The sequence below is a fragment of the Myotis myotis genome, unplaced genomic scaffold (assembly GCF_014108235.1).
Source record: "Myotis myotis isolate mMyoMyo1 unplaced genomic scaffold, mMyoMyo1.p scaffold_m19_p_10, whole genome shotgun sequence".
NCBI classification, from domain to species: Eukaryota; Metazoa; Chordata; class Mammalia; order Chiroptera; family Vespertilionidae; genus Myotis; species Myotis myotis.
In genome coordinates, this window is record NW_023416314.1 from 35,755,460 (window position 1) to 35,767,849 (window position 12,390).

At 40.5% G+C, this 12,390-nt stretch overlaps 1 protein-coding gene across 2 annotated transcripts in view; it reads left to right on the top strand.

Annotated features, from left to right (window-relative positions):
* The window catches only part of NARS2 (asparaginyl-tRNA synthetase 2, mitochondrial), a 114,966-nt gene that overhangs the window by 69,621 nt on the left and 32,955 nt on the right, over nt 1-12,390 (top strand). For both annotated transcript variants that reach the window (XM_036324848.1, XM_036324849.1), the window contains 3 exons: nt 6,370-6,502; nt 10,946-11,044; nt 11,159-11,196. In XM_036324848.1, coding sequence (XP_036180741.1) covers nt 6,370-6,502; nt 10,946-11,044; nt 11,159-11,196 — 270 coding nt within the window. The remainder of the gene's footprint in view (nt 1-6,369; nt 6,503-10,945; nt 11,045-11,158; nt 11,197-12,390) is intronic.

The following is a 12,390-nucleotide window of genomic DNA, read 5'->3' on the forward strand; positions in this document are numbered from 1 at the left end:
AATTGCAGGGCCAAAAAGAATAAATGGCCAGGCAACCAGTGCTCATTTTATAGTATTCCCCTTGCCAATTTAGGGCCTCCTAAAAGCCCCACAAGGGAGGAAAGGGCCTTTGAAGAACCTTGTTTGGTAACCAGTCTTTATTTTTAAAAAGCCATTTTCGTAGCTGTCTTGGTTGGTGTGTTTTGAGTGTCCTTTTGTTATCTTAAACATCAACTCCAAGCTGGCGGACTTTCCTAATATAGCTCTCCTCGCTCCATAATTTGGCACAAGAATGCTTTGTAGTGCTGAGTGTTTTCTTTTTCTGCTGGTTTCTTCTCAGCACTGGCCTTTCACCTGGTTTTATATCTTATTTTGGAAATGGCCCTGTTCTCAGATTTTATTTTAGATGTTGGTTGGTCCAAGCCTTGGTGCAAATGGCTTTCTGTGGATTTTAAAATCAGCATAAATTAAACAAGAGAAATTTCACAGGAACCTAGAAACAAAAGTCATTTCAAAGATACTAGAAATTAATGCCAAGCTCCCCCACCACCACCATTTTTCACTCATGAAAGAATTTGAAGAACAGAAGGGCTAAATGACTTGCTAAAGGTTATAAATTATTGATGTAAATGTATCATTCTCATTATTTACATGAAGACAACATATCCTAGAGAGCTATACTTTTAACACATAAAACAAATGACGCTCATCATAAGGAAGGGAAATATAACAAGCTATCCTAGTTATCTTTGTGGGGGGGGGGGGGACTGTCAATGTTCACTTAGGAGCATCATTATTTTAATGTCATAATTAAGGCTGAGTCAGATTTGGATTAGGCTGTGATTCTGTGACTTTGGGGAAAGCTTCTTAACCTCTCTGGACTTCAGCTTCTTAGTCTGAAACTAGAAATAGCAATACATACATTATTGGAGTAACTATAAAGGAGTTAACTGTAAGGCTCTTAAACATAATGCCTGGCCCACAATGAGCGCTTACTAATGGCAGCCACTATCACTGCTCCTCCTGCCATCCCTGCTTGTCTGATAGAACACAGGGCACTGACATGGGGGATCACTACCGAAGGACTGAAACATTCGTCTGCACAAAGACTAGATGCTGAGTTAGGCAGTTTTTCAACAAACCTTCGCTCATTTTATCTTTCTCTTAATTCAGAGGAAGCACCATGGCTATCAGTGTTTACTTACCCTAGTAGAATAATGCTTAACTCTTGGGTACCTCAATTAGAGCCTGATTTTTACTATTTATCCTATATAATAAAAGGCTAATATGCAAATTGTCCCCTCAACCAAGAGTTCAAACAGGAGCGGGGCTGGCTGGCCAAGCACCCACGGCCGCGCGCCCCCCCCCCCCCCCCAATCAGGGGCAAGGCAGGCCGGCCAACCACCAGGGTCCCTCCTCCGGGCCGGCCCTGCCCCCAATTGCCCCCCCACTCCAATCAGGGGCAGGGCTGTCCAGCCAACTGCTGGCGGCGCCCACCCCCCACCAGCTGCCCCACTCCCACCCCATCAGCCCCTCCACCCAGATTGGAGGCAGGGACAGCTGGCCAACCTCCCGCATGCCCTCTCTCTGTCTGTCCTGGACCGATCGGCCCTAATTGGGCAGGCCAGCCAGACCTCACCCATGCACAAATTTGTGCACCGGGCCTCTAGTCTATAATAATAAAAGCATAATATGCTAATTAGACCGGACAGCTGAATGACCTTCCAGATGTCATTCCAGACATCCTTCTGAGGCAGAGGCAATTAGGGGTGATCAGGCAGGCAGGCAAGCAGTTAGGGGCAATGAAGCAGGCTGGCAGAGTGGTTAGGGGTGATCATGCGAGCAGGCAGGTGAGTGGTTAGGACCCAGCAGTCCCAGATCACTAGAGGGATGTCCAACTGCCAGTCTAACCAGCAATTGGACATCCCCAAGGGGTCCTGGATTGTGAGAGGGTGCAGGCCAGGCTGAGGGACACCCCTCTCTTCCCCCCCGCCCCCCGCACGAATTTCATGCACCGGGCCTCTAATTAATATATATATATATATATATCTGTCTAATATGCTAAGTGTCCCTCCCATCATCCAACCAGTCGCTATGACGTGACTACCAGGGGGCAGATGCTCCAACCGGTAGGTTAGCTTGATGCGGGGGTCCTGCCAATCGGAACTGAGTGAAATGGACATGCCCTAGAGCCCTCCCACAGTCCCTCCCAGGCCGCTCAACCTCCCATGGTCCCTCCCCGGCCCTGATCATGCACTGGTGGGGTCCCTCAGCCTGACCTGTGCCCTCTCACAATCCAGGACCCCTCAGGGGATGTCAGAGAGCCGGTTTCAGCCCGGTCCTGCAGGTCAGGCTGAGGGACCCCACCGGTGCATACACCGGTCCTCTGGTTTAACAATAAAGGGCACTACAGGCCTGGTTCCCACAAAGCAACCACCCTGGAGCAACAGCCCACCAAATCACAGCTGACGCTGCCGAGACCCCATGACGCAAAATGCGGCCCATAGCCCAGCCCAGAAACGGTCACTGTAGCAACTCCGGGTAATGACGTCACGTAGCAACACCGGCTTCCTCTCCCTAGCAACTAGCCTCCTTGCAGTTTCTTCAGCCCAGGAACATGACTTGTTTTATAGCCAAGTGCAAACATTTTACACTTTAACCAAATGTTTGTGAAGCATTTTCCCATGCCTCATCTCATTTGATCCTCACAGAAATCCTGGAGTAGGTACATATGATACTCGGTGGAATCCTATTTTCATTAGCTGGAAGACGAAGATTTAGAAAGCTTAGAAACTTGACCCGAATGAAAAGAAGTAAGAAATGGTGAACCTTGAAAATGACTTCAGGTTTTCTCACTGTGCAGAATATAGTCAAACACTGCTGCAGTTAAATATTTTACCCTTTGTTCTCCCTCCATGATCTACAATAATGATCTGCTTCATGTTGATATTTACTGCTGAAAATTACCTGAAGGAGAAGTTGAGGTGCTTCACTGGGCTGGGAAAAGTTTACCTACTAGTAAATCAGAAAACAGGTCTAATTAAGCAAGTTTATTCTGTATCTATAAAAGGCTAAGTTGACTCGTGCATGTGTGATACACATAAAGCTCTCGCTGGTGGCGCCAATGGCATACGTGTGTTTCACTCTGTCATTGTCGATCGTGAATTTGGTTGACACTTCTATTGTAGAGAAAGGGCGAATAGCGGTATTAAAATATTTCTTCTTATTAATTTCCTTTCAATGTGCACGAATCCATGCACCAGGTCACTAGTAATTAAAAGGAAATTGCTGATCTGCTTCTGTATTTCATACTAGAGAGCTTACTCTGCATTGCTAGGGGAAATTATTAACCATTGTTAAATAAAACATCTCTATTGCTACTCATTTTAGAGCACCCCACATAGAATTGCTGTGGGAGAAGCAGATGCCCTTGTGACTGAACTGGTCAATCTTTTAGAAATCACTGTTTTCTCAGTGCCTCGTATAATACAAATAGCATGCCTCCTTTGAGCAGCAGTCCCTTGGCCTTCCTTGTATTTCCGGAATATAACTGCCCATTTCTTGTAATCTCCCTCAGAGCCCTCAAACTAAATTTTGCTGAGGTCATCTCATTTCTATTTATACCCTGGAAAATCTCAATAAAATATCCTTTATTGTTAGTGAACATCAGTATATAAAATTTCTTATGGTGCAGTACCAAAAAGAAATTATCATTTGATTTATTTAGATATACTATTGTCAATCTACCTAGAGATTGTGTAATCATAGATTGGAAAACCCAAGGCCTTGTAATTTTTGAATTTATTGTTTAGGACAGACCTGGATTATTTGACCCATTTTAGGTACTGGGTAACAGCCACAGTAAAATACAAGGTCGGTCAAAATTAGGTTTACAGATGATCATATAGAAAATATAATTAATAAATAATAATACAAGAATAAATTGTGTTTCACGTACTCACAACTGTAACCCTACTATTGCCCCTCCCTGTATATTTGACTATTTTTCTGTACATGTTTGTAATATTGCTGTTTGCGAGGATGTGTTCTTTTTTGAGTTTACAACTGAGCAAGCCTGTCATCATCATTAGTCCTCATTCATTCAACTTCAGCACCTGTTTTATCTTAGACACCAGAGATACAAATATGAATAAAGCATGACTCCTGCTCTGGAAAATTTCATAGTTCATTGGAGGAGAAAGATACTGATATATATCACTTTGCACTTCAAAGTGATATGTTCTGTGTAATAAATATATGAACAGATTTTTATAGTCATAAAAAGGAGGGAATGATAAATTCTGGGGTGTATCGCAAGGTTACAAAGAGAAAGTGACATTTGAGCCAAGTCTTGAAGGATAGATGGGAATTTGCCATTTGGAGAGAGAGGAGCAAGGATGGGCATTAGCGGGTGGGAACGGCCTGTGCAGAGGCCTAACATGCAGGGCATGCCGTGTAAGGAGAATGTCTTCATTGGAGAAAACCTTTGTGAAAGACAGCTGAGTCAAAGTTAGGAGTTTGAATATTATCCTTTGAAGGATTTTAAAATTAGGGCTGATAAATCAGATTTGAGTTTGAAAACTTGTAGTAGTTTGGGACTGGAGTAAGAAAGATAGGTGGGAAACACCAGTTAAAAGCTGTTTTAGGTTTCTAAGCAAAACAAGAGTTATTTACACACAAGACAGTATCTGGAGATAAAGAAAAGTCTTTCGATTTCAGAGAGTTTTCCGAAGTGTGAACAATATAATGTTGTACTCAATCAAAATGATACAGAAAATGTGGGCATTGGGGAAGAAGTGGGGGGTAAGGTTGGAGTGAGTAGGTGGACTAACTGAAATTAGCAGAATTGGGGGAAATGTAAAAGGAAAAGCAGGATTGTCCCTTTTTTTTAATCCTCACCCAAGGATATTTTTTCCATTGAGAGTGGAAGAGAGAGGGAAAGACAGAGAGAAACATTGAAGTGAGAGAAACACATCGATTGGTTGCATCCTGCACGCCCTGACCAGGGCCCAGGCTGGGGAGGAGCCTGCAATTGTGGGATGTACCCTGGACCCGGGACCCTTCAGTCTGCAGGCCAAGGCTCTATCCATTGAGCCAAACCGGCTAGGACCAGGATCGTCCATTTTTGTTTGTTTGTCTTTTGTTTGTTTATGGGGACAAGGTAGTTTTAGTGTTTTCAAGGACATTCTAATAGGCGAGTCTGGATCTGAATCTTGGGAGAGAGGTTGCCATAGTATTATTTTTGAGTTCTTACTGTTTATTTTTCCATTAGAAACTAAAGTTCTTAGAGGTCAACTGATCATGGTCTCAGTAAGATGACTGTAGAACCAAAACATAAATTGCTAAGCTTCTTACCAACTAGACCTTAACTGAAATGGCCTTTTGTGAAAGAAAACATAAATCTTTTTATTTCCACTATAATTGTTTTACTGTTTTGCTTCTCAGAGTATCTTCAAATAGGTAGATAAATTTAAAATTGGTATGCATATTCACAATGTGTTTATTCTCTGCACTATTTTCTGATGTTATTTGACTGATGACAGACAAGTGAAGAAAGCTAGGGATGATAGCTGAAGAACCCCACACCTCTTCTTTTCCCCTAGCAAAACCTTAAAATTCAAAGATTAGATAGTCCTCAATAAATGATTATTACTTCCTATATGTTTGATCTAATCTCAGTTGTTGCCCTGTTTCTGAGGAGACTATAAGTGTTAAAGAATGAATTCAGGTGTAGTGTCCACTTCTGTAGGAATTTAAAAATACCTTTTTCATGTTGGCATTATTGAGCTATAGTTCTTTTTGAAAACCAGTGGATCAAGTAGACAGTTCTTCAAAATCTACCCTTACCTCCACATTTTAGTGCTCACTTGGCATTAATTGAAACTTGGGTGGTTGGGTAGACTTTGAACAAGGCAAATCACCATACATATCTGATACTCTTTTTTCACATATTTAAAAAATAATAAACCCATTTTATCTACATGAAATTCTCATTTTAACTGTTACTATCTAGATTCTCTGTGTAGCTTCGTGGGCTGTGGTATTTTTTGTTTACTTTGCTCTTGATTGCTGTGAAATGTAGTTGCCTGCTGTTTAAGGCAGCTGCAGTAGAGTGCACCCAGAGGTGGTTATCATTTTATATTTAGTGAGCCATAGGGCTTGTAAAGCATTTGCAAATTCCGTCAGGATAAAATAGTTTCTATAAATGTAACCCTTTTAATGAAACTATTATTATCAACCATTAAGGAAATACAGCAGCTAATATGTATGCATTTGTGGACAAGACAGAGGCCCAAAACTTTCTTTTTCTTTAAGAGCTCACTGAGTATTTTAAATACTTAAAATTAATCATGTGAATCCTATTTTTATACTCTTAATCTTGAATTGCAGAGCTTTTACTCAAGTGTTTACCTTTGGTCCAACATTTCGAGCTGAGAATTCTCAGAGCCGGAGACACCTGGCAGAGTTTTATATGGTAGAAGCCGAGATCTCTTTTGTTGAGAGTCTTCAAGATCTCATGCAGGTAGGTACACAAATTTTAAAATAGATTCTAAATGTCAGGCATCTGTGACATTAAAATGCTTCTGTATACATTTTTACATCTGTGCATCGCAAGGTGTTCATAGGATGAAGAAGATAGAGAACTACTTAATTTAATAAACATCTTAGAATGCCTTTAGTACAAGAGCCAGACATTTAAGTTCATATCTCAGGTTTGCCCTTAACGTTGTTTTGATGTTACCTAACCTTGGTGATCTTTAACTTCCTCAACTGTAAAATGAGAATAATAGTACCTATTTCATAAGGTTATTGTGAGGAGTAAAAGAAACAATGTATACAATGTAAAGCACACAGTCTGACATATTGCAGGCTCAGTAAATAGTAGCCCTTGTCATTTCCTAGGCAAACAAATAAAACATCTTTATGGTTAGGGAAATTTCTATATAACTGTATTAGAAAGCATCCACAGGAGGCAGGGGATGAGGATGGAGAAATGCCATGCTAAGGAGTTTGAATTTAATCCAAAAGATAAAGGAGAAGGAGTTCTCAGTAGGAAAGGCCATGGTCAAAGTTATAATTTAGAAAATTCTCTCTAGCAGCAATATGAAAAATGATTTAGAGTGAGATAAAAACAGCGGTGGGAGTCCTTTTAGGAGGTTGTGGCCATAATCCAGATAGAAAACACAAGTTCTGGAGTGGAATGCACCAGGATTTGTTCATCAGTTCCTTGCTATGTGACTTTAAGCAAGGGACTTAATTTCTCTGAGCCTCAGTTTCCTCATCTATAAAATGGGAATAATAATGCTTACTTCATAGGATAGTTCAGAACAGCGGTCACCAACCTGTGGTCCATGAGGTTGGAATGGTTGGCGACCGCTGGTTCAGAGGATTAGACAGATAATATATGTAAGGTACTTAGCATAGTTCATGGCACTTACTTAGGACCCAGAAATTATTTACTATTGTTATTATGAATTCTCTACTCAGTAGCATTTTGGTTAACATCTTAGTTTGGATTTGTAATTACAAGATGTTTATTTTAGCAGTTTTTATCAGCTATCACTTCCATTCATTTATATTCTCTTCTTATTCACCCAGTAAATGACCCAATTCCACTTAAAACATAAATACTAAATATACCACCAAACAGAATGGACTCACTATTTGATTTAGGTTGTATTTTGTAGTAAGCAAGCTCTAAAGCAGAGATTAGCATCAGGGAATTATTGAGGAATGCTCTAGAGAACAACACCTGTAGGGAAAGGAAGAAGGCAGCACTGGGCAGAGGGAGAAGTTGAACTGTGATGCTTTTAGAGGCCTTAGCCAGCTCTGTGAGGAGCTTTGGAGCTGGAATGGTCCTTCATAGTTGTCCCATATGAAGGCAAGAGGTGGGCTTTTGTGCTTCCCCCCATCAACCAGTCATTGGACGTGGGCCATCCTTGGGAAGAGGTGTAACCACAGTAAGAGAGCACTCTTGGCCTGGACCATTCCTGAAGAGGAACTCGACCATGAACCAACAGCAGTTAATATTCCCAGCAGAGAAAGCTCTTGGTTCTGAAGGGGTGTTCTGGCCACATGCCGTAGTAGCCATTTCCCTACCCCATTAACATCTCCCACTATTGTTCTAGATCACTAGGAGTGGTTTGGGAGCGGTTGCTAATGATACCTAGTGACTAAAGACTAGGAATGCTGTTCAGCATCCCACAGTGCACAGCCCTCTCCCCCCAACAAAGAATTCTCTGGCCAAGAATATCAATATTAAAACTGTTGAGTAACCCCTTTCTAGATTATAGAGATTCAGGTCTGAGCCTCACATGGAGTCAGTAAATTCCTTAAGTTGCTTTCAGTTTGAGCCCACAACCCAATTCTGTCTTACTCTTTCACTTGGGCAATGAGAGTATGATAAGGAACAGAACCATACTTTTTACCTTCCTATTTCTTCTGCCTTGACCCTGTCTCTACTGCCCCTAAATAGAGTCCAGAGGGAACAGCTACAAAAACAATACATAAATTATGTTAGAATTTATTAAACATTATAATCTTTGCTTCATAATTATATATTCTACTAGTGGCCCTGTGCACGAATTCGTGCACATTGAAAGGAAGCGGGGCCGTGTTCCCTCCTCTATGGTTCCAGGGTGCGTTGCCCGAGAACCACCGCTGCCAAGTCACTGCAGCTTGGCAGTAAACCAGTTCTGGGCTAACAGTGCCCCAGCAACAATGTAACCCATGGCCCGACCGAAGGTGGAGTCACGTGGCCCCGGGAGGAATCGGGCTCCCACCTCTCTGGTTCTAAGGTGTGTCACCCAAGAACCACTGCTGCCACCACAGCTTGGCAGCTCGTGCGTTCAGCATCTGCCCCCGGTGGTCAGGACTGTCGGATGGTCAGATGGTCTCTTAGCCTTTTATGTATATATATATTCTATAATTAAATAACATATATTTGGTACTACACTGAGTGGGACTTAGCACATATACTGTTCAATGATTTGATTATTTAAAATATAAGCTTTTCTCCTAAATATAGGTGAAAAAAATATGCTCCCTCAAAAGTGATCTCCTGCTTTTTTTAACTTTTATCATTTTTTTAATATTTTTTATTAATTTTTTTACAGAGAGGAAGGGAGAAGGATAGAGAGTTAGAAACATGGATGAGAGAGAAACATCGATCAGCTGCCTCCTGCACACCTCCTACTGGGGATGTGCCCGCAACCAAGGCACATGCCCTTGACCGGAATCGAACCCGGGACCCTTCAGTTCATAGGCCGGCGCTCTATCCACTGAGCCAAACCGGTCAGGGCCTTTTCTTCCTTTTATAAATTACATTCTGTGGGAATTATTATCCTGATGAAGAGCAGTCTCTTAAATATTAAATTAAAATATTGTAACAAAGGATTTTCTCCTCATGAGGTATAGCAATTACATGTTACTGTTTTAGAGCCATTAAGTAATATACCTTTAAAAACATCTGAAGGTTATGCTGACCCTTCAGTTAAGTTTCTTTTTCCTTCAAATATATTTATAGAGCATAGTCTGAAAGTCAAGGTTAGAGAAGCCAATGATTTACTTCTTCAAATGGAAATTTACTGCTCATGAAAGACACCGATTTAACAGCTCCAGTGGTCAAAGTCTTCATCTTACTGATAGGTATACTGTGTCCCTCAACGGTGCAGGTGCACTGTCCAACCTACCTGTTCTTTTTTCCTCCCAATATGCATCGGCTTCTTTTAGTAATTGAAGATATGACTCTTCATAAATCATTTAATTACTTAGTTATTTCTTTATCTCGCTGCTAGATTGAAGGAGATACAGCCTCAAGGTAAAAGATCTTTGGCCTCCTTTTGCTCTTCTTTTATCCAATTATTCCTTACTTCTATATTATATATCCATATATATTTCCAAATATAAAAATGTAAAGTATATGTAAATATAAAAGTATTATGTATATATAAATATATCTGGTTGTCACTGGTAATTAAGTACTTTCTTACATCCGGTCATATTAGATTACTTCAGTAAACGCTTATGCTCCCCCCCACACACACACAAACTCCCTGCATTTGCAGCCCTGATAGGGTTCACCAGTGATGCAAGAGAGGATTCAAGGAAGGAGCCTGCCTCTGTGGCAGCCTGTGCTGAATAAATGCATGTATCTTTACGAGTATGACATTTGGAGGGCCTATTATGATTTCATTGACTTTAAGCCAAAAATTTTAGTTTGGGTTAAAAATATTTTAGAAATATTTTCCATTTCAATCACTTTCTTCTTCTACGAACAAGTTTTCCCTATGAGATTTCTATGGACACTTCTGGTGGAATGAATTCTTACACGGGGTAGGCAAAAGTAGGTTTACAGTTGTATATGCTGGTTTGTGTTATATAATGATTAGTGTTATTTTTTGCTTTATGCTTTAGAAAAGCAAAAATGTATATATACTTTAGGTGCAGACATATCTCATGGCCTCTCTGCTTTTAAGGCTTACTTTCCTTTACCAGTGACTGAATGAAACACTTTTCAAAGTGCCCCACTCTTCATAACTAGTACTTGTTGTGTGCTTCTGTGGGCTGGGTACTAAGCTAAATCTTCTACATGTATTACTTCATTTAGCTCTCACAACAATCCTGTAAGCTAAGTACTGTTATTGCAATGATTCCATAAGTGAGAATATTGAAATTTAGAGAGGCATCAATCAGTTTTAGCTGTTTATTTGACATCCGACTTTATTATCAGTATTGAAACTGTTGACAAAAGATGTAAGCGTTTTTCTTTCTCATTTTGCCCCCTCTGAGAATTTGCAATTCCTCCTCTAATTAATCTGAGAAACTGAACTTGCTGTAGTGCATTCAGGATGAGGAGGCCTGACAATTTATAGTTGCTAAATCTGGAGGCAAGCCTTCCAATACCCTCAACAGGTCCTTCACAGAAAGTGGCTCCCAAGTCAGGCTGTTCTGTCATTGCTCTCAGGTCATGGAGGGGCTCTTCAAGTCCGTAACAGCGATGGTTCTCGCCAGCTGTCCCGAGGATGTTGCGCTCTGCCACAGGTTCATTGCTCCGGGCCAAAAGGTAATTCGTTTGGTGGATAAAGCCCAGAACATCCACTCTTTATATATGTTAATGACATCTAATGAATACAATTACAGTTAATAATAAATTTTCTTTTTCTCTTTTCTTACCAAGGACAGATTAGAACATATGCTAAAAAACAACTTTTTAACGTAAGTAGACATTATACTTTCTCTGAACTTTACTCATACTTTAGCATCATTTATCACACTGTACTAAATTTTTTCCTTATCTACGGGCTTATCACACTCCCTAGACTCATGAAAGACCTATGTTTTAATTATTTTTATAGCTCTTGTTTCTGGTTCATAGTCGATAATCAATGTTTCATGAATAAATTATAGCAATATAAATGAACATAGTAATTATTAACTGTATTAATGCAATTCAAACTAATACTAACTTTAGTAATCAAAATTGGCTCATTAAAAACAAACTTAATCCCTAGTTGGTTTGGCTCAGTGGATAGAGCGTCGGCCTGCGGACCCAAGGGTCCCGGGTACGATTCCAGTCAAGGGCATGTATCTTGGTTGCAGGCTTCTCCCCAGCCTGGCCCCTGGTTGGGGCTCGTGCAGGAGGCAATCAGTCGATGTGTTTCTCTCACATGTATGCTTCTCTCTGTCTTTCCCTCTCTCTAAAAATCAATGGAAAAATATCCTCGGGCGAGGATTAAAAAGAAAAAAAAAAACACTTCAAATACTTACATGTAATGTCTGTCTCTGTTTTTCTCTCAGTCTTCCCTTTTCTTTACCATCACTTGCTAAAATCTGATAATATATTCTAAACTTTTTTGCCACTTTTTAAAAGCGTAACATATTATTGCCTTATTTCCACTATAATTCTATTCAAGTAGTACTTGATACTTATTTCACCAACCATATTAATAAGAGAGGCATATAAGACTTAGTATTCAGTGTGTTTACAGTATGTATAGGAAATTGGACATTAGAAGAGTAGAAAATTGCTTCTGAAAAATAAATTGATAACATTCTTCACTTGCAGTCTTTAGGTTCGGGAAGTTTTTGTTTTAATAAAGACACCATCCCATCTTTGAGGAGGGGAATATAATAATTTGGCAGATTGACTGAGTTGAGAATTTCAGGTGTCAGCCCAAGCATGTCAAACTCGAGGCCTGCGGGCCACATGCCTTGTTTATTTGGCCTGTGTTAGTCTTTGAGTTTGACATGCTTGGCAGACCCTCAGGCTATAAGTTAAAAGTGATGATGAGTCCCTGATGCTGAATGATTAGTGAGGCAGCAGAAGTGGGCTCAGAAAGGAAGAAAATAGTCAGCCATCCTGTGATAGAGAATGGAAAGGCAATGAAGTATAAGTGAGAGCTTTTGAGG